Source organism: Dermacentor silvarum, chromosome 3 (genome assembly GCF_013339745.2).
Source record: "Dermacentor silvarum isolate Dsil-2018 chromosome 3, BIME_Dsil_1.4, whole genome shotgun sequence".
Classification (NCBI taxonomy): Eukaryota; Metazoa; Arthropoda; class Arachnida; order Ixodida; family Ixodidae; genus Dermacentor; species Dermacentor silvarum.
Window position 1 is genome coordinate 218,846,561 of NC_051156.1, and position 21,445 is coordinate 218,868,005.

The window sequence follows — 21,445 nt, forward strand, 5'->3', positions numbered from 1 at the left end:
GCATGGCAAGGTATAATTTTATTCGTGAACTTTTTGTGCTACCCATTTTTAGTCTGTCGAGATTGAGATCGACGAACAGACGGAACAAAGGATTAATATCAAGTTTCTTGTGAAATTGGGGAAAGAGTGGCGCAGAAATGCATCAAATTTTTCTAAATGCCTGGGAAAGGATGCCCCAAAGGAAACAACTGTATTCAAGTCGGTCCAGCGTTTTCGGGAAGGCCGTGAAACAGATGGAACCAGTGTATCGGTTCTAACGGGGAGTATTTAGAAGGTGGGTGACTGGGCTAGTTGGTTATTCATACTGGTAATACACAGCGCGAGAACAAAGGTTCAGCGCTTGTCCGTGTCTGCTATTCGTCCCCGTGTTTGTTCTCGCGCTGTGTATTACGAGTATTTAGATGGTGACCACATCGGATGTATCTAAAAATTTGTGAAATATTTTTTTTTATTTTAAACGTACTGCACAAACTTATGGGTCAGACCTCGTACGTTTTCAGCTACTTCCTCGAATCCGCAACTTGAAGTCAGGCAAAAGTGTTGCGTTGCGTGAGGAACAGGTCGCACCGCACCCGGGTGCGATTTAACGTGCGCTCGGTGCAACATTGTAACCCGTCGCGCGGTGGCAGAACAGTTGGTAAGTTGGCTATGTGTGTGTGTTTACCTTGGACGTAAATTGTGCCGTGTGCCTGTGAAGACGCTGTTGCGGGAGTATTACATTGACAGCCGAGCTTTCGAAGCACCGTGCCTTGATACCGCTTCTCTCGGCACTGACTTCGAAGCAGCCGTGATCCGAAAAGTAAGATGCACACTGTTGAGGAAAGTTTTCGATGGTTTGCTACCGAATATTATCATTAAAAGTGGGAGGTATGTAGTTAAAGAGAAGCAGAGTTGGCGTATCTGGCATCTACTTCTCCTGCCTCATCGTTTAACAAGAACCCCGTCACAACGTTTACAAACACGCGGTTCATATAAAGACACGCACGCTCTCGAAGTCGTCGTTGTTGTCAATGTGCTGCGCGATGAACATGGCATTGTGGATAGCTCGCTCGATGTCCCCAGGCGGCTGATCTCCAACCACGGGGTCTGCTTGGCGCAGCCCTTGCGGCCGCGCCAACAGCAGTGGCTCCGGCAGGATCATAGAATCGTCCACGTGCGCGTTGCCCTGGTGTGCCGACTTGGCTGACGACGAGGAACCCTCGTCCACCTGCGAACCAACGGCAGAGGTCCCTTGAAGCCACAATCCCATATACTGTAGTGCCCTGCTCATTTTAAAATCTCCCGCTCTTCCGCAAGCGCGGGGGGGGGGGGGGGGGGGGGGCGACCCTGCTTAGAAGTTGCTCCCTACCAGATGCAGAAAGCGACAGCCTCCGTGTAAAGGTGATACAGCAAGGCGTCAAGATAATTAAGGCCGAACTTTTTATTATTTCTGTGTACTTGTTCTTTGTCAACTACTTGAATAGGAACACTGAACGCACACATATAGTTTGTGACAATGAAGCGAAATCTGCTTCGAGCGTGCAGAAGGGGTGAGAGAGGAAGAATTGCGCGCAAGAGATAGTGACATTATAAAAAGTGCGTATGTGCGCCAAGTCTACACGGGACAACGTGCATACTAGATTGATCAGATCGAAAAAAGCTGGAAGGCGTTTCAATGTCTAGTTGAAGTCGTTGGAAGACAATGTCTTCCTGGGCGAGTTGGGCATGAGAATAGTGTATAAACCGCATGATTTATTGCAAGCCTCACTCTAGCGACGAAGCTTGATCGACGTCAAATAGAGCTTGAATCGCCTTCCAAAATTTTCTCATAAGTTATCATCATCATCGTCACAATCACCGTCATCATCATCATAGTCATCACGTACTAAGTGGCCCCAGTTGTACATACCCAGTGGCCCCAGTGACACTTATATTTAGACTTCGCTATGTTCTGATCACGAGAAAGAAATTTACAGAAGAATAAAATTGGGTTGGAGTGCATACGGCAGGCATTACCAAGTCTTGACTGGGAGCTTACCACTGTCGTTGAAGAGAAAAGTGTACAATCATTGCATTCTACCGGTGCTAACATATGGGGCAGAAACTTGGAGGTTAACAAAGAAGCTCGAGAACAAGCTAAGGACCGCACAAAGAGCGATGGAACGAAAAATCTTAGGACTAACGTTAAGAGACAGGAAGAGAGCGGTGTGGATCAGAGAACAAACGGGGATGGCCGATATTCTAGTTGACATTAAGCGGAAGAAATGGAGCTGGGCAGTTCATGTAATGCGTAGGATGGATAACCGGTGGACCATTAGGATTACAGAATGGATACCAAGAGAAGGGAAGCGCAGTCGAGGTCGGCAGAAACCAGATGGGATGATGAAGTTAGGAAATTTGCAGGCGCAAGTTGGAATACGCTAGCGCAAGACAGGGGTAATTGGAGATCGCAAGGAGAGGCCTTCGTCCTGCAGTGGACATAAAATATAGGCTGATGATGATGATGATGATGATGATGATCTTCTGGATCGGGCCACGAAGGAAGCTAGAAACGGGTCAAAACAGACATATATACGATACGGAAACGTGGTGGTAACTTGCCAAGGAAGACATTGTCTTCAATATCATACCAGCATGGAGGCCAACTTGCCACGTTCGCCAAAAGCCGTGAATGGCAGCGTTATCAAGACGAGACTCTAGTGAACCACATTGGTGGGACGTAATTTATAAACCTTTTCATTCCCAAGAAATTAGCATAGGCTAGCTACCTGAGTAGTTTTGTTCAAGGTTTCGTCGTTGCATATTATTACGTATACCGTTATTTCGCGCGAATGGCTTCGCAGAATTCTGTTCCCTAATGCGAACGTTACACTTGAACAATCCGCCGTGGCACGGAGTCGTGGAACTAACGGATTGACTGCCCATGTCACTGGACGGCTCCGACAACGAGAACTGTACAGTTGGTTGATTCTAGAACATTGTAGGTGCACCTTGTGCCACATAAACGCGAGGCGGTGGACAAAGTTTCGCAACATGCCGTGCGCACTCGTGTATGCTATGTCTCAGCTTTGTGCTCGGCATGTCCTCTTCAATGTCTCGCGTCGTAGCACACTTGCATCTACGATCTCCGGTGAATATAGTAAGTGGAAAGGTATGTCGAGTTGATGCCCAGCATGTTGGAAGGTTAAAGGAGAGCGATATTTAGAGAGAAGAGGCAAGTGTTTAATAAATTCACGTGTACTCGAGGAGGAACAGCGTATCAGGCGCTCGAGCAAGAACTCGTGCTCCTGCGACTTTCTGGACCACTTATGAACGAGGCTCCACATTCAAAGACTCGTCGTTAAATAGGCCCTTGTAGAGCGTATCACTCACCTCTATGCGGTACTGCGGCGGCCGCATGAGCAGCAGACGCGGCATGAGGTGCACGAAGAGGCGGCGCACCCAGGGCGCCATGCGGTGCGTCGACGGCGATCGAAAGTGCACGTTGAGCACGGCAATGGTCACCAGCACCGAGACTGTGACCAAGATCATGGTGAACACCAGGTACTTGCCCAGTAGCGGCATGGCCAGCGACGTGGGCGGGATGATCTCGGCCAGCACCAGGAAGAAGAACGTCAGCGACAGCATGATCGATATCGACAGCGACACCTGCGTTTTAAAGCCTGTCACTGGGGGGACCATTCAAAGAACGCGGCTTGTCTGCTCGGACCACATACATTCAGTTACCTTTACCTGTCTTTCCCCCTTACTGCGGTGAGGAGTAGCAGTTTCGGGAGACACTTTTCCGACCGGCCTCTCCTCCTTCCTCCTTCCTGCTTCAAATATCTATCTATCTATCTATCTATCTATCTATCTATCTATCTATCTATCTATCTATCTATCTATCTATCTATCTATCTATCTATATCTATCTATCTATCTATCTATATCTATCTATCTATCTATCTATCTATCTATCTATCTATCTATCTATCTATCTATCTATCTATCTATCTATCTATCTATCTATCTATCTATCTATCTATCTATCTATCTATCTATCTATCTATCTATCTAATGCCTTTGCTAAACCCATGGAGGAAAGAAACAAAATAGGAGTCACGTTTTTCACGTTTTTGAAGCCGGAAGTGCAGCCGTATTGGTGTGCCATCTGCCTTTGCGCCTCCAATCAGCTCGCCGGAGCGGATAGGCGCGAGCATTGAAGTTCTATTGCTACAAGCCGCCGGAAGTGTGTGCTGCTGACGCGCATCAGAACCGCGCCTGCGAAACTTCTATAGCAGTTCTAGCGAAGCAGACGCGTGGCACGTTTACTGAAACAGCTGCGTTTTACTGAAACAGATTCACTATTGCGGGGAAAAAAACGGAAAAATAAATCTTTGCTTGTTAACCCTAAAATGCATGCAAAGGTCGCCTTCATTGGCTAGCGCTGGATCTAGAGGAGCTCTACTGCCTAAGTTCCTGCCTGAACACTTGACAATAAAGATGGCTGTAGTTCAGTCTGCGACAACTGAGACGGGACTGTTGCATTTGGAAATTGTAGTTGCGCGCTGAAGTTATTATAGGTATCTTTGCGTTGCTACGACTGTGTTTGGCGGTACGACGGTGTCATCGCAGTCAGTCCCTAACGTATTTCCCGACTTCCAACTTCTAACTTCACTCTCATTAGCCACCAAAATTAAGCGACTGGTGATCGGCCTTTAACGATGCTTAATGAAATGACTGACGGACCTTTTCGCCGGAGTCCGAAGGCAGGTAGAAGACGAGGACGGATAGGCAGGAGATGCCGACGCAGGGAATGATGAGGTTGACGGTGTAGAAGAGCGTCTTGCGGCGCAGCGTGATGTTGAAAGTGATGTCCGGGTACGGCTGCTCGCAGCACGAATAGAACTTCTCGCGCCGCATGGCCGGCACGGCCATGATGTCCCACTCGACGCTCAGGTAAAACTCGGTCAAGTCGATGCCCACCGGTACGATGTTCGTGTCCGGAATCTCGCTCACGTGCTTCAGGTCCACCTGCACAGCGAAAAAAAGCACGTATGAGGAGTCGTTTAATGTCGGAGGCGAGATAGAAGTCAACGGTATCAACCAAACGGAGCATGAGCAGTTGTTCCCTGCATGAGCCCTTTCTATGCCCTTCCTTACGTTTCTTCAAACAGTTGACAGTCACTTTAGCATACGCTAAAGAGGATGAAGGCCAAAGCCTGCGTGCTCACGAGACATTCATTAAATTACTTGACATTCTAATTCGCATGCGCTGTTACTTCCTATTACTTTTCTCCCACTAAAGGTCGTCGGTTCCAGTGCCTTACCTACCTTTACTTTAATAACTGTGCCTAAATAATTTCGCCCTAATTAACACCAAAGGCCCTGGGTTCGAGTACCTTAATTAACTATATCTTAATTAACTGTGCCTTAATTAATATCGCCTTGATTAACACAAAAGGTCATGGGTTCGACTGCCACCAAAGGTCGAGGGTTCGAGTCCCAATTTTTGTGCCACTGAATTTTGGTGCCATTGAACTTTCCGGACGCTCAAATTTTCGACCCATGAGCCATCTAATGCTTTCGCCTCAATAAAGCAGTTGGTAGACAGCACTTGTGCCGTTCAGTCTCAACTTGTGACCGTGTCCTAATTTTCGCGGTGTTTTTCCGCCATGAACGGCTTTGTCACGTCGATGAGGCGCCATGAGCACAGAGCGCGATACGCGAGTGGATCCGTGGGCGCGAAGGCAGTTCTTGCGGTGCGGGTGGTTGACCGCGACGAGTTCGTGGGGTTGGGGACAAAGGCTGGGCTCGCGTGTAGCGTTCGCGTTAACGGGGCGCGCAATTATTTAACGAGGGGCTCATTTTAGTTTGAGGTGAATGCGCTCCCGCTGTGGACTCGGTGGGGAGGCCTTGCATTGTATATTGCACAAGCGTGGAAAAGGTTGCAACGTGCACGGGCAACGTCACGTGTGTGCAGTTTTTCGCGTGTGCATAGTTCGTACGCTGACACAACGGTCTCTTGTTTTTCTGCCTGTTAAGAGGGTCTGTTCTGTTACTGTATTGCTCGCTGAGTTTCGTTCTTGTTTGTTCTTCTCGAATGGGCCTTGCGTGTCTCGGGATTCGCGGAAAGGGAGGCGCACGGTAAATAGGTGAAGCGCACGATCAAACAAGGGAGTCGGGGAACTTGGCTGGAGCTGCTGGGACTGGTCGAGCGTGTGGCCGGCACGCTTCGGGGCCGGATAGTTGCGCGGAAGAGTTTGGACATGCGTGCATACGCTTGGACATTGAAGATAATCTTATCGCCAGAGATCAGATGAAGTCAGTTGCTTAATTAATTGGTCGATGTGATCAAATACCGTTTTCTCGAAGCTTCTGGCCAGCTACCTCGAGTCGGTACGCTGAAGGGATCAACACCTTCTCAATGTACGGCACGAGGCTAGAAGATACCATCAACATCGCCGCCTTTCCGCCGCCTGTACCAACTCGTTACATACGTCTACAACGAGCGTAACCCCCCGCACATTTTTCTGTTTGTTTTGATTATTGGTTTTCTATTTTGATACAGAATAATTTAGGAAGTGAAGTTCCAGTGGCCCAGACGTGGTAACTTTGGCAGTATAACTATACCTTCGCTTCTGCGATTTAATCGTTTACACTGCAAATGCTCAACCCAAAATTTCTTTTTATGTCCACTTCCAGAACTTCTTTTTTCATCGGCGGCCGTACTGGAAGGGAAGGGGCGGTGGTTTCAAACGAGAGCGCCATAGTCTTGGGACATCACAGGGTGGCAGCTAAATAGCTGAAATATTTCTCTTCGCCAGTCATCACCCTTCATTCATTTAACAACTCATAGTTGTGGAAAAGCCAGCTTGTTGGCAACATTTCCAATCCAGTAAATAAATAAATAAATAAATAAATAAATAAATAAATAAATAAATAAATAAATAAATAAATAAATAAATAAATAAATAAATCGGGACGTCTATACTAGCTGAGGTCACCTGGAATCCGTCGTAGGTCCAGGATCCGAACTTCATGAAGCAGTCCTGCTTGTCGAACGGGAAGTACTGCACGTCGATCTGGCAGAAGCTCTTGTATATGGCCGGTGGATTCCACACCACCCGGCCGTCCTCGTGAATTATGGCTTTCGTCATGATGGTCACCTCGTAGTTGCCGTCAGCACTGCGCATTAGTTAGCGGGAGATAAAACGCCTGCCAACGATTCGCTCGACTCTACAACACGGACAGTTTCGTGTCGAAAGTTATGCACACCTAATATATACACTTTTTTTAATTGCGCACCCCTTTATTGCGTAATTTTAGCACATGACAATAATCGTCATAAATGCCGTGTGGGATAATGGTGTCAAGAAAGAAACATCATACCCTTGCTTTATCGCAGGGTCTTTCACGCGGAGTAACATTTTCGAAAAGGAGTCTTTCCTATAGTCTATATTCCCATCCCTTTACTGCAAAGTAATTTACACCCGCAAGGGTGCTTCGAACTGTCTATATGGCTCATGTCTCCATACCCTTGATGAACGTTAATTTTCTTAAAACACTCGTACAATGAATTGCTCCAATATTATTACGCCTTAGTTACGTAAATAAAGGCATTTCTAACCGACATAAATGTAACAAGAGAGCCTTTCGAAGGGGAAAAAAAATGAAATTCTGGGGTTTTCACGTGCCAAAGCAATGATCTGATTGGCATGCCCTATAGTGGGGGATTCTGGATTAATCTTGACAACCTGGAGTTCTTTAACTTGCATTTCAATCTAAGTGCACGGGCGTTGTTGCATTTCGCCCGATTCGAGTTTCGCCCATCGAAGCCGCGGCCACGAGCTCAGCAGCGTGAAGCCATATCCACTATGCAACTATGGCGGGCACTTTTGAGTGGAAGATGGCTTTCCTTCTTGGCATATGACATTCTAAAACGAGCTTATTTGTTACAAGTTTAATCGCATTCTAAACGAGCCTTTGAGTTGAGCATTCTAAGAAATCTATTTTTGTGGACATAGCACATCGACAGAGGTTGATGTGCCAACTCTAGAACGTCATACTTTATTAACGAATCGATTTGTGATCGGCACAACCTAGCTGCAGAGACCTTGTGACAGCAGCACCAAACCCATAAATGCAGAGTAAACGAAAACGATTTATAGTTTAAATCCCCGGATCACAAGAAAGAAAAAAGGAACAAAGGGATTACCTTCCAAATACTGCGCACTAAGTCCACTGTGCGCAGTCGTATAGCGTTCATGAGAGAAGCTGCGCTACTAAATCGTTACGCGTTAAAATTCGACGCATGCGCAGGGCTGCGGCAAACTAAGTGGTTAGCGATGTGTGACCCACTTGTTGTAGAGGACAATGTCAGGGAGCCATATTTGTTCCGCAGGTACGTAGAGTTCAGTGACCCCGCCGTACTCCTGCGGGTCCCACTTGAGCTTGTGGTCCGACCATTCCTGCGGAAAACCATTCAATGGTGCGTTGACGCTACGGGTGTTAAGTGCTGGAGTGGGAAGGCTAATCGCTAATGTCTAAAACGGGTTAGTCATAACGTGTTTCCGGCTCTACAATCACTTCCGGCTCCTGCAGCCAGTAAAAGCAAAGCCTTAGCGATATATTTCTGGTACTTATGAAGAGTCAGCCGTCGCTGGGGCGTGGATTTCTATACCATCTATTGGTAGCAAAGGCTGTAAGCATTGATGCAGTTAATACATGCCAGTGTTATGCTGCATTATGCATACAACAGTTACGTATGGAAGGCTATATACTGGAGATGGTTTTTGTTACTGAGTTACGTGACTGATCGACCTAAATGGTGTTGAAGCATCTTTTTTTAAAAGCCCGAACGGTTAGTGACGGTCTCTAGACGTGAACTTTTTTGTTGTCCGCCCCAATGTATTTTAATCCATGTTTAGTGAGTTCGCACGCAGCAGATAACGATCCATTTCTCTAAACAAACAGCGTGTCGATCGCCACAAATTTCTGGTGCAAGCTGAACGTTTTACCTGCATGCATGTTGCGAGAAAAAAACGGTCGTAATACTTCAACGCAAGAAGCGCATAAGAGCTAGATACTTCGGAGGAACTTGTGCTACAGCTCTGTCGTTAATTTGGAATTACGACATTCGTATTATATAACTGTATAAATTTGATAGAACGCGCAGCATAACGACAAAAAAGAAAAGAAGAAACAAAAAGTATGTTCCTATGTTATGTATAGCGCGTGATTGCTGTTGTGGTACACGGTGTATTCCAACGAGCATCTGATTGTCACCTATATTGTAGATGTATACTGTTCCGACATGTACTCAATGGGCGCTCAATAAGTTGTTCGGCAAGTTCTGTGCCGTGCAGAGCGAGAATTCACAGGCAGGTACGATGTGAGTAACGTGATGTGCGCACTTACCTGGTTGACCCAAACGTTGGTTGTCATTATCTGGTTCTTTAGGTTCTACAAAGAAAGAGAAATAATAGAAAAAAGACGAAATTCAATAACCCATTGCACATTGAACGATGCGCAACAAATACATAACAGCAGATGCACTCTAATTTTTTCGCCTCGCTATCGATTGTGTCGCGTCGTTTGCTATTACCCCATATGTATAGCTCTTCCTTCCTTTGATGTATACGCGGAAAGCTTGTTGTATTTTAGCGTTGTCACAACGAATTTTGGCTCGTACGGATGCCGGATGCAATGCGTTTCCTTGCCTATTATGCTAATACGACCTGCGTCAACAGTTTTGTGACTTGCCTTTCGAGATAGTTCTGTTTTTGCTTAGGGACGGCTTCATTATAGTAGACAGCCGAGGTCTTCGTTCTTAATTTCCTCATTCCGTCTTAGCGTACTGCTGTTAACAGAAAGTTAGAACGACCTCACTTAGGTCGTTCACCGTTCGTTTTCTAAGCCTCGCTACTTAGCTTTAGAGGACGCGTGTGCGCTGTGTTTGACAAGGATAGTGAACTAACAAAAGCGAAAAATTGGAGTGTGAGGCGTGCTGGTTCTTTCCACGAACAATACGTGTAGAGCTCTGAACCAAAAGAACACTACAGTTTATGCCGTATTTATCATTTGGTTGCTGCTATATCTAGTTGGTTATATAATGAAAGGTAATGTATAGACACAATACCACAGGGTGGTCATTGTGTCTTTTCGAGAAAATTAGGAGCAGCAGTGGATACTTTTTTCATTTCTCCGGACACTGACATTCGCTGCAACCTTCGCTCAGAGGAGCGAGTCTGTTATATCCTAAAATTTGCCTTGGAAGTGGTGACAGCAGCTCAGAACGTAGTCGTGCCAGAAGCACGTCTCACTGTAGCCGGAGACGAAGTAGATGGGGAGATGTCAGAAAACGCCGTTGGCACATCGTCGAACAAACAACACTGGGCCGGCAGCTATATACAGAGCCTCTGTTATTTTGGCGACAAGGTGCGGCAAGCGAGGGGGTACGGCCAGAACATGATGGTGGTAAACCTGACCACATGGCATGGTGAGCGTCAAGAACGCAGCCATGAATGGAAGGAGGGAGGATCTGGAGCACTAGTGCGGCGTCTGTCTCGTGCTTCTTTTTTTCTGGAGTAGCGTCGTTGCGTTCTTTGCGAGCGCTGCAATGCACGATTGTTCGTATACGGAATCGAGTTACCTTGTTCCCAGAGTAGCGCGAACCGGACTCAAGGAGGAGGCGCTAACGCGCACAGAGAGACAACGGGGCAGCGATACATGTATAGGACACGGACACCGTATGCGTGTCCACTTCTTGAGCCCGAGTCGCGTGCGCGCTACGCTAGAAGGCTTTCGCGGCGTGCGTTCTTCGCGCTCATCATGCCGCCGATGCACATCCCGCAGCCGTCGTATAGGCGCGGCGCATGTCGCGAAACGTACCACATCGATGAGCTGGGAGAGCTTGAGGCCCATGCGCACGGTGAGCCGGTCCGAGTTGTTGCTCACGGGTCGGATGAGCCGGTTGTAGCTGCTCATGAGGTCATCGTAAAGCCGCTTGGCGTCCGGGTTCCCCAGGCAGGAGCGGGGCGCGCAGAGCGCTAGCAGAGCCGCGACGAGCAGCTCCGCCGGCCCCGCCATGGATGGAGAACCACGTCGTGCGCCGCCGCGCCGTCGGCCGGGGAACGACCACGACGCCATCGCCGCCCTCCTCCGCTCCGCGTCTTCGTCCACGCGCTGCCGACGTATCCCCCGGAGCATCGATCCGCTGCTCCCGCATCTCCCGACGGAGAAGGAAGAGGATTCGGGAAAAGGAGGAGAGAGTTTGCCGGCGGCGATCGGCCTCTGCCGGCTGCCGGCAACGCGTCTACCGGAAACATTTAGAAAAGCGGCGATGACAGCTCGGGGAGACCCACCCTGAGAGCACTTGGCAGTCGAGTGGTCAGCGAAGCACCAGGATATAGCCAATTACGGCCAACAACAACCAGTTGCGACCGAACGTTGCGCTGCTACCCGACATACGGAAGCGTGCGGGAATGCGAAGGAAAACGAAGTCAGATTAACGCTTACGCCGTATGAAAATTGGATGAGGCATCTCAAAGAGAAAATATTCTGAGTGAAAGCGAACCGACATATTTAAGAAAGGAAGAAGCAGACTAATGCTAGTATATTAAATTAAGGCTAACATGATAACATAAATACGTTTGGATAGGTAGTGCACGGTAGAGTGCCGGCGTTTTTAAAACACAGGGACGGACATACACTGGTCCTATGCTTTCTATTCTCTTTAGTGTTACGTACTTACTTTTCAAATAAAATTTCCGGGGAGGAACCCGGGTATCACTGAGTAATAGCAGTTGTAGAAGTGGTTTCAACAACCGCCGAGAGAATGAACGGCATTACAGCGATAAAATAGAACAATTTTGTCTTGCAGTAACGCTCGCTATGATGTAAGGCTGATCGATTTCAAAGAGCGAGGCGTGCAAAAAAAAAAAAAAAAGTGTAACACAATGTCTGAGGCAAAGATACCAGCCTCAGAAGCATTACTTTGTTGGTTTTGAAGGTTTAGTATTTTCCGCATTGGTGTCCTCCCCATTAATTTAAGATTTGTGCACGTGATCGACGGCTCTCGAAAAAAAAAAAAAAAGCCTACGGTGCTGTCACGAGCTTGCACGTCCACGCAGATGCGTAGAGACGCAGACGGACACGCCTACAACGAACCAGGGAAAACAAACAAAGTTTTCCAACACTGTTTCGCAGCCGCGCCTGCCGCGGCGTGCCGCAGCGCGGCGCTTGGCAATATCGCTCGGCGGCCGCGCGCGCGACTCTCCCTCGCCCCGCGGAAGAGGAGCCTCATCCGAAGGGAGGATGCGGAGCGCGTTGGCCGAGGAAGGAGGGCGTCGCCGGCGGAGACGACATCACGCCGCCGGAGCAGCAGCAGCAGCGGACGCGGTGGCGGCAACGCCGGCGCGGGGACAGCTTCGCCGCCGGGCGCCCACCAGCGCTCACCAGCAGCTGGCCGCGGCCATGCGGCGAGGCATGTAGGCTGGGTGGTGGTGCGTGCCATGGGCGAGACCCCGTCGAGGACCACGAGCGTGCCGCCTCCGGCCGCTGCGGGCGGCGGGCCGGCATGGCGGCTCCGGCTGTCGGCGCTCATCGTGGCGCTGCTCAGCTGGCGCACGCCGTGCTGCGCGGCCAACGCGGACACCAAGCGCCTCTACCACGACCTCATCAACGGATACAGCTCGCTCATCAGGCCCGTGGGCAACAACTCGGACCGGCTCACGGTCAAGATGGGCCTCCGCCTGTCGCAGCTCATCGACGTGGTGAGCGCGCCATCGATCGCCTCTGCAGCGCAGCATGCTGTGTGGACCCCCATGCGAAACGCAATCTCGCGCGCTGTGGCGAGCTGTCGGCTGGCTGTAGGTCGCGGGTACGATGCCCGATTTCAGAAGAACCATCGAACGAACGCATAGCAGGACGCCTCCTGTATAATTAAGGTTCGATGTGCGGTGAGTTATGCGCAGCTGTAAACAAGAGGGTTTGTGACAGAGCGCTCAGACTTACATCGAGAAGTGAGGCGAAACTGCACTCGTAATGGCAAGCTTTTACGGAACACTGGTCATTCATTACTGACTGCTGGCTTTTTGGAAAGTGCACATTTCACGCAGTGTTGTTAGTGGTCGACTTGAGTACGAGTATTCATTTATATTATCACGCAGAAAAGCATTGAGAAATACCTTTATGCACTTCGCGGTAACGAGGAAGGGTGCAGCAGTCATGGTGAAAACGCTATATGCATACGAAAGCTTTATTGGCTCGCACCTCGTCGGCAGCAGACAAATGTTGGTGATAACCAAAAGGTTCCCGCTCCTGTTCAATGTTTATAACGCATTCACAAGCACGCGTACGCACGCACAGCACCACAGTAAAGTGATCTGTTGGCTGGCCGAATATTAACTGGCCACTCGGCAAGTGCTCGCGACTTTCCGGAAAATGGCGAGAGTGTGTGTTGTCAAAAACACTGAGAGAGATGTGCCTTGCTTCTTTTCAGAACCTCAAGAATCAAATAATGACAACAAACGTATGGGTAGAGCAGGTAAGAGAATACTTTTCATTTCTAATTGCTCTGCTAAAAAAGAAACGCGATACGCGTAGCGGCTCGCTTTTCCCCCTTTTTTCCTCCTTTTTTTTCCCTAGTTTAATGTAGGTGCTTCAGCTCTGAAGGAATTCTCTCGATTGTCATGTTTAGTGCGTTTGATGTGTAGTGACAATGTAGAAGAAAGATCAGAAATGCAGTGGCGTCCGGAAGAAAAAAATAATCTAACCGGTACTGTCGCAAGTTGTTTCAATCAATCAATCAATCAATCAATCAATCAATCAATCAATCAATCAATCAATCAATCAATCAATCAATCAATCAATCGATCGATCAATCGTGGTTTTTTATGAAAGTAACAACCTAACAGCAAACGTGGGCAGCTCAGCAACATGGTCACCACAGGGGAAGATCTGGAAACCTACCTTATAATTGTGGACGTGCATATCCATGGGCCTGCCCCACTGTAAAGTCTGCACCAGTAACGCTGCTAAAGTGCAGCAAACTAGGGTTAAAAATAGCAAAATTACTGTGGCATGTGATTCATCGCAAGCATCCATCTTAGCAAGAAGGTTCAGTGTGCATTGAATTACGCGTCAATATCCGATAGCATTTATTGTTTGTTGGCTGACTTTTGCGGGCGACCAACGATTAGCTAACATTGTAGTCGCTATAGCGTCTGACTGCGTGTTAGTTGTGCCTACGCATGCGCTATGGCGGCTAGCCGTATACATGCATGGCAGCCGTATTCAAACATACATATCAGCCAAATTTTCCATGTTCTTGTTTCCCTCATACCTATAGTGCCTGTCATGTCGTTCTCTATCACTTGCAAGGAGTCGCATCAACTAACCGAGGAATGCGCCTTGCTTTCTCGTTGCAATGCTTTTTGATTGCAGTCTGAGCTGACTATACAAACTTTATTCATAAATGTGTCCGATGCACCAGGACTGTAATGAGGCATGGGGCGCGAAGTGCAGCATTTCGTTGTTCTTTCTCCGCAGGAGTGGAACGACTATAAGCTCCGCTGGGACCCCGAAGAGTACGGCGGAGTGACTAAAGTCCACGTACCGGCTGAACAAATCTGGCTGCCGGACATTGTTCTTTACAATAAGTGAGTGCTTCTACGACCGTTCTTCTTTTCCGTCACGACGAAAGCACTCCACTACGCCGCCGTAATTATTTGCTTATATTATTAGTTCATTTTGCCCTCAAGGTAAATACATTTCTGAGCGGAGGGGCGTAGAACAATATTTCGAAATATACGTGATTATAGTTGCGTAAATGAGAGCACACATTTAAATAATGCGCAATAAGGTACTGTAATATGCAGGTAATTAAAGGAAATTTTAATGAAGAATGGTAGGATATCTTTGTTTCTTTGTAATGTTCTTCATAAATTTAAGTCTCGCCGCTCGGTTTAAGGCGGCAGCTAATGGTGCTGTAGTCCATGGAATCAGCTCTGAAAGTAGAGGATAAGGCCTATCATATCAATGTTTTTTGTTTGCTGGTTTTTAATATTATAATTTGCCAAGATATATTTAAAGAAGAGGGACGTCTAACAGGTTCTATTCGTCCCTTTAATTTGGCACGATCACAGACAACGGAAATTGAAAAAAAAAAGAAAAGTGCTCATGCTGCAATATTTATTGTTGCTGTTGTTGTTGTAATTATTTAAGGTAAAATGTGTACAGGTCCCTCGCCTTATTACCATACCTGTCAACCTGTGAGATTTAAAATTTGTGGGGGTAGGTGGTGAAGTATTCAGGTGAATACTTCTACATTGGTACACATCTCTGCGTTTATATACTGAGCTTGGTCTTCGCTGAGTTTAACTGCTTCCTAACTTGCCAGTCAAATATTTGCTGGAATTTCTCTTTTGTTTCAGGACTTCATGCTTATTAAATCCGATCACATCCACTTTGCATTATCTTACCGGCTAGTTTGTCTGACAGCTTACGATTTCGGAAGTCAGCACGACAGTCGACAACGAGGATAAACATGACTCAAATATGCATTGCCACACGTCTGCTCTGTCGTTTTTCTTCATGACTTTGGAGTGCCTTGAACACGACGAGACTACCCTGCCACAGCTTTCCTCCACAATGCATGCCAGACAGACGATACTATCGAAAATCTTAGTTTGGACTTCACAAATATCAGACTGCCGTTCGCCTAGCATGTCTTACATTGTGTTTATGATGCATTGCCGCAATATGACATCCGTTTTAATTTTCCTGTCTCCACTGTGCACCTTTCTGTGAGCAGCGCTGATGGAAACTACGAGGTAACCATCATGACCAAAGCCATTCTCCATTCGGATGGCCTCGTCATCTGGAAACCACCCGCAATCTACAAAAGTTCCTGCGAGATAGACGTGCAATATTTTCCATTTGACCAGCAGACCTGCTTCATGAAGTTTGGATCCTGGACCTACGACGGATACACGGTCAGTGTCTGCCTATAACACCTTGCACGCACCGGACAGGCAGTATAGTATGTTCATTGCGCTTAGCGCGGCTCAGTGCGACTGTCTGAAATGCGCAGGCCTACTAGAGCTAGCCAATGTAGAACACAGACCAGCGTTTAGACTGTCTGTAAAGAAGCTCACGTGTCTTGCCTTGGCGCTCACCTCAGTTGTTCTAACAGATGCTTGCAAGAGAGTGGGCACGCAGCAGTGACAAAAAAGCTTGAAAAAAAAATGCGTGGTTGGTGCGTAATTTGCTAAATATCTGAATGAAGCTGCCTTAGTTCTTGCCCAAGGCGTAGAAAGCAGGAACAGAAAACAGGCACCGTGTGCCGTCCTTTGATGCCAGATAAGTAGAAAGAAAAGGTTGATTCGCAGCTGTACACGCTTGCAGGTCGACCTGAAGCACAAGCACCAGCGCGACGATTCCAACGACATCGCGGTGGGCATCGACCTGTCCGAATTCTACCTGAGCGTCGAGTGGGACATCATGGCGGTGCCCGCGCGGCGCAAGGAGAAGTTCTACTCGTGCTGCGAGGAGCCCTTTCCGGACATCACCTTCAACATCACGCTGCGGCGCAAAACCCTGTTCTACACCGTCAACCTGATCATCCCCTGCGTGGCCATCTCTTTCCTCTCCGTGCTGGTGTTCTACCTGCCCTCGGACTCCGGCGAGAAGGTCTCGCTCTCCATCTCCATCATGCTCTCGCTGGGCGTCTTCTTCCTGCTCCTCTCCGAAATCATCCCGCCCACGTCGCTGGCCGTGCCCTTGCTCGGCAAGTACTTGCTCTTCACCATGGTGCTCGTCTCCCTCTCCGTCTTCGTCACCATCGCCGTGCTCAACGTCAACTTCCGCTCGCCGGCGACGCACAAGATGGCGCCCTGGGTCAAGCACGTCTTCCTGAAGGTCCTGCCCCCCGTTCTCCTCATGAAACGGCCCCAAGACGATGATGACGATGACGATGCCAGTGCCATGGGCTTCGATGCCACGCCGTCCGCCGACAACCGAGCTCCGCCGTCTCCTCCGCCGCCGCCGCCACCGCCACCACCGCCGCTACAGGTATTCACGTTCTGCACGCGGCACGCTCGCTTACTTATTCTCTGCTAGTGATCTTCACTGAAACTTTTGGAGGAGAGCTAAACGACGGGACAATGAAAGACAACGCAAGGGTGCAGTGTTGTCTTTCTTTATCATGTCGTTTAGCGCTCCCTCCAAAAGTTTCAATGCATACCAACAAGATCAATGTTCAGCCCTTCCGCGATCTTAACTGAAACACCCTCTGGCCTGCTATACGAACATACGTGTCAGGGAGACAAGAAGCGGTGCGGAAGGACTGTGTGAAGAGGTCTACACTATGCATTTGCACGGTGTATGAAAATTATGTCGAGGCGACATTTACCGATGTCTAAGCAGCCCTTGTATGCGCCAGCTCCTTAACGCACATCGATATGTATGTGTGCGAAAATGGACACTGACGCAAGTCGACACAGTCGTCAATGGTCGGCCTGTGCTACGGTAATTCCAACGTAAGGAGATGCTTGACGTACAATGTGCGATGAGGCATGCAGGTACAAGTGATGGTCTCATATCAAGGTTTAATTTCATTTTAGACGACGGAGTGCACCATAACTTGTTGACCACTACGGCACTCTCAACGTTTTCATAGGCTTTCCTGAGGTTTTGCCCTGAAATCTAGCGACTTTCCTAGAGAGAAAGAAACGTATCTTCACGATTGTTAACAGAACATAATATAAACTAAAATACAAACGTGGCCTATGCTCTCGCAGAACGTTTTCTAGCAGCTTTCTGAAGTGGTGACGTTTTGTTTAAGTGTATTTCGCGTTTTTTCTTTCTTAAAGAGTTGCTGTCAGTTACTGTATTTTTTTAATTATGGGGTTTTACGTGCCAAAACCACCATCTGATTATGAGGCACGCCGTATTGGGGACTCTGGATTAGTATGGACCACCTGGGGTTCTTTAACGTGCACCTAAAGCTAACTACACGGGTGTTTTCATCATTTCGCCCCCATCGAAAGGTGGCCGCCGTGGCCGGGATTCGATCCCGTGACCTCGTGCTCAGCAGCCCAACACCATAAGCACGAAGCAAGCACGGCAGGTTGTCAGTTACTGTTGTTGGTTGGTGGGTGAGTGGGGCGAGTTAGTTAGACAATACCTGTCTTGTGCACTGCTGGGGTCCGCAGTGTGGGTAGGGCACCGACGGTGGTTCGGGCCATTCCTGATTCGCTGGTCTCAACGCCGGTCAACAGCTATGATAACCTGTTCTACATTTCCCGCCGTCATTGAACATTCGTCATAGGAAGCTCGCCGTTGTGCGCAGGAACTGACACTATGCGCGTACCACTCTGCCGAGCCGCCAGAGAGCGGCGGTGACGACGCCTCTCCTCGGGCGTTGCCTTCGCCTCCCGATGGCGGCGCCGACCCGGGATCCCTGCTCGACCAGGACCTGGCCAGACCCGTGTTCAACGTGCGCTTCATCGCGCAGCACATGGAGAATGCCGACCACTTTGATCAGGTGCGCCGAATGTCCAAGTTGGTGTCTTTCAGTGAATGTCGGTACGTTGCTTGCCTGTAACACATCGAGATTTTTGCGGACGCTCTCTGTAGTTCACGCCGATCCTTACTTCGCTTATAGCGAAGATCTGCGGTTTTCGTTGACAGGAAAGTCTCAAAGGACGTGCATGCCTGAAGAACGTCGTGTTTTTTTTTTTTTTTTGCTAAATAGATTTTGTAGTGGTGGTAGTACGTGGTTTCGTAATTAACAGCGACGAATTTTTTTTTAGGTAAGGCTTGCGAAGGAACACGTCTCTTGCACACAGCGTCGCGATAGCTGCTGCAGCAGACACACCCACCCTGGCCCGATAAAAATGTCACTTGGTCCGAACGTGCGCGCAGGTCATAGAAGACTGGCGTTACGTGGCCATGGTCCTGGACCGACTATTCCTGCTGCTGTTCACGTTCACGTGCGTCGTGGGATCAGCCTGCATCATCCTTGAGGCGCCCTCGCTGTTCGACGACAAGCTCCCTATTGACATCCTCATGTCCAAGGTGGCTCCGCGACTGCGGCGCATCCACGACTGAGCCTGCCGATATCGGTCGGCCGAAGACGCTTGCTCCACCAGAAGCCCTTCCCGACTTGTCTTGACCAGAGGTACCCTCGCTTCACGCTCGCCTTGCGAGCTGGACATCGTCAGCCCAATCCTCGACCTGCTGAAAGAGGACTGTGACACGAGTGATGAGAGAGTGCGTGGCTGTGAAAGAGAGACTTGAGACTTTACTGTTTGTAGTGAGCAGAGTCAAAACGGGGCACAACTGTGGCCGAAAAAAAAAAATGAAGAGAACACACTCGAAGTGAGGCGATACAGTCTAGATATTTTGTACGTTCGCCCGCTTCGTAACGCGAGCCCTAGACGAACAAAAAAAATATTTTGCCGGGGAGCCTTTCTCCCCTGTCTTTCGCTTTTATTTTTCAAGGTTCTTAACGCTCTTTCAACGCGGAGTTACACAAAATGGTAACGCGGTCTTCGAATAGCGCCGTCGTCCGCCTCGCGTCGTCTTCGTTTTCGCTTGAGCCCTCCCTTTCACACCCTATGCTCACCTAACAATGTCGCTAACTTCCACTCCTAATTTCCTAATCTATCCTCGTTTACTGGTTTAGTTTATGAGTGCGCGAGTTGGCGGGTTGGTACCGACTTTGCTTTCAGATTCGTTCTTTTTTTTTGTTAATTGTGCTCAGCCTGATGCTGCCTGTAGGTACGACGAGTCTGGAAAGTGACACCTGCTGAGTGTACTGTTTTCCCAGATGCCACTTCCATCTGCCATGCACTCGAGACAAGCACGACGCATTTCCGAGTCTTCAGCCTGGAAACCATTTATTGCTCGAGTGAAAGTTGTAAGTGCTTGTAGTAAGCTTGATGTGTGTTACTGTTGGCCGCCCCGCTTTTTTTTTTCTTTTCCCCCAGTACCCGCTGTTTTCTTTTTTGTTTTTGTCAGCGGAGTCGCCTTGTTGTTACGCGTAGGAACGTGCGCCCGTGGGGGCCGAGATTTCGCTGGACTCGCGCTGAACGCTGGTCGCCGATTTAAGGTAATTTATTTAATAATTTATTTTAAAATGCCCCTGAAGGCCCTCTTCCGAGGGTATTACATAAAGGGGGGAGGGGGGATCAGGTAATAGACAAATACAAATAAATTCGCTGGCAAGGCCGCACAATGAAATGAAAGCTCCAATTCGTCTGACTGGGAGATTTTTTTCATCGCCGTTAGAGTGGTGTCCGTTGAAGTCCTAAAGCTACGAAATCAATGAATGCCGTACATCATAATAAGTACACAGTGCTTGAAAGTAGTAAATTATTATTATTATTATTATTATTATTATTATTATTATTATTATTATTATTATTATTATTATTATTATTATTATTATTATTATTATTATTATTATTATTATTTGGTTTGTACAAATATACACACAAGGACACGAAGAAAATAGGGAGGGAGCAAGCTGACAACTGCCACCGAGAGGGCAGTTGCCACCGAGAGGCGAAATCGGAAATAAAGCACGCCAAGCTCAAATCCTTGGGTGCTTTAGTCTGAAGTTTGTCGCGTGTCTCTACTTGAAAACTTTGTCAAAATTCATCAGAATCAAACGAAAAGCTAGGAACACAAGGTTTTCTTTTGGCTTATTACCAGCAGAACTAGTCCCAAGAAGCCTCTGTGGAAGGATATCATTCTATTACAGAAGATAGGATAGGCCAAAACACTATAACGGCGCATCAGCGACCTAGTGACCCGTGTGTGATACAGAAGGACAGTTGGACAGTTGCAGAAGACGGAGAAAGAGAGCACATAATAGGACAATTCATAGGTAACACAACAAAGTACAAGCTAGCTTGTTAAGGCGGGACACTTCGTATTACTTGAGTTCTTGGACTAGCAAAATGACAGTACAATGAATTGGGCATTGATGTGCCACACGTTCGAAAATTGTTAGCGCCTAGCCAACTAGACGGTGTTATGTACTTGATGACAAGCACGTACGCTGTGGAAGAGACATGCGGTGGTCTCAGCAGTTGCTCCAGTGGTCAGCGCTGGTATGCCCGCAATGCTTCAACGGCGGCGTGTGACGCGCGATTTCGGCGAGCTCTCTTCCTCCCCGAAGCATGGCGCCGGTGCGAAAACGTTCAGCCTGTGCTTAGCCCAGTGGATTGTTGCATCGTAGCATTCCGGGATAAGGCTTTGCTTCCGGTTTAACCTGTGTCGGTGAATGCGAGCTTGTGGCAAAAACGCAAGCCAGGGATAGTTGTCTTCGAGAACTATTTCTGTAGCGTTGTTTCCTAATAAAGTGCGTCGCCGTGCTGCTGCGCGCCTTTGTTGTAACTGACGATATTCCCGCACAACTGACGCGCGCCATGCCAGCACGGAGATTACTAAAAACGAACGATATCTGCTGTGA

General features: G+C 48.2%; 2 protein-coding genes across 2 annotated transcripts; one reads left to right on the forward strand and one right to left on the reverse strand.

The window, feature by feature from the left end:
* Nucleotides 1-952: 952 nt before the first annotated feature.
* On the reverse strand, nucleotides 953-12,029 carry LOC119446680 (acetylcholine receptor subunit alpha-like 1). The gene is made up of 7 exons (XM_037711174.2): nucleotides 10,852-12,029; nucleotides 9,379-9,423; nucleotides 8,320-8,429; nucleotides 6,966-7,146; nucleotides 4,708-4,992; nucleotides 3,352-3,627; nucleotides 953-1,207 (listed from the first exon to the last, which is right to left on the reverse strand). The coding sequence occupies exons 1-7, from the start codon at nucleotides 11,167-11,169 to the stop codon at nucleotides 968-970; spliced, it is 1,455 nt and encodes a 484-aa protein (XP_037567102.1). The 5' UTR covers nucleotides 11,170-12,029; the 3' UTR covers nucleotides 953-967.
* Nucleotides 12,030-12,260: 231 nt separating this feature from the next.
* LOC119446679 (acetylcholine receptor subunit alpha-like 1) lies at nucleotides 12,261-21,351 on the forward strand. The gene is made up of 7 exons (XM_037711173.2): nucleotides 12,261-12,734; nucleotides 13,463-13,507; nucleotides 14,512-14,621; nucleotides 15,776-15,956; nucleotides 16,369-17,034; nucleotides 18,314-18,508; nucleotides 18,889-21,351. The coding sequence occupies exons 1-7, from the start codon at nucleotides 12,474-12,476 to the stop codon at nucleotides 19,072-19,074; spliced, it is 1,644 nt and encodes a 547-aa protein (XP_037567101.1). The 5' UTR covers nucleotides 12,261-12,473; the 3' UTR covers nucleotides 19,075-21,351.
* Nucleotides 21,352-21,445: the final 94 nt, after the last annotated feature.

Bases quoted from the DNA above. Each gene is read 5' to 3' on its own strand.
- LOC119446680 (XM_037711174.2), bottom strand. From the start codon at position 11,169: ATGCTCCGGGGGATACGTCGGCAGCGCGTGGACGAAGACGCGGAGCGG. The intron at 8,430-9,378 runs GTAAGTGCGCAC...GGTTTTCCGCAG, and splicing joins CCAACGTTTGGGTCAACCAG to GAATGGTCGGACCACAAGCT. The intron at 7,147-8,319 runs GTGGGTCACACA...ACTAATGCGCAG, and splicing joins GACATTGTCCTCTACAACAA to TGCTGACGGCAACTACGAGG.
- LOC119446679 (XM_037711173.2), top strand. From the start codon at position 12,474: ATGGGCGAGACCCCGTCGAGGACCACGAGCGTGCCGCCTCCGGCCGCT. The intron at 17,035-18,313 runs GTATTCACGTTC...CGTTGTGCGCAG, and splicing joins CGCCACCACCGCCGCTACAG to GAACTGACACTATGCGCGTA. The intron at 18,509-18,888 runs GTGCGCCGAATG...ACGTGCGCGCAG, and splicing joins ATGCCGACCACTTTGATCAG to GTCATAGAAGACTGGCGTTA.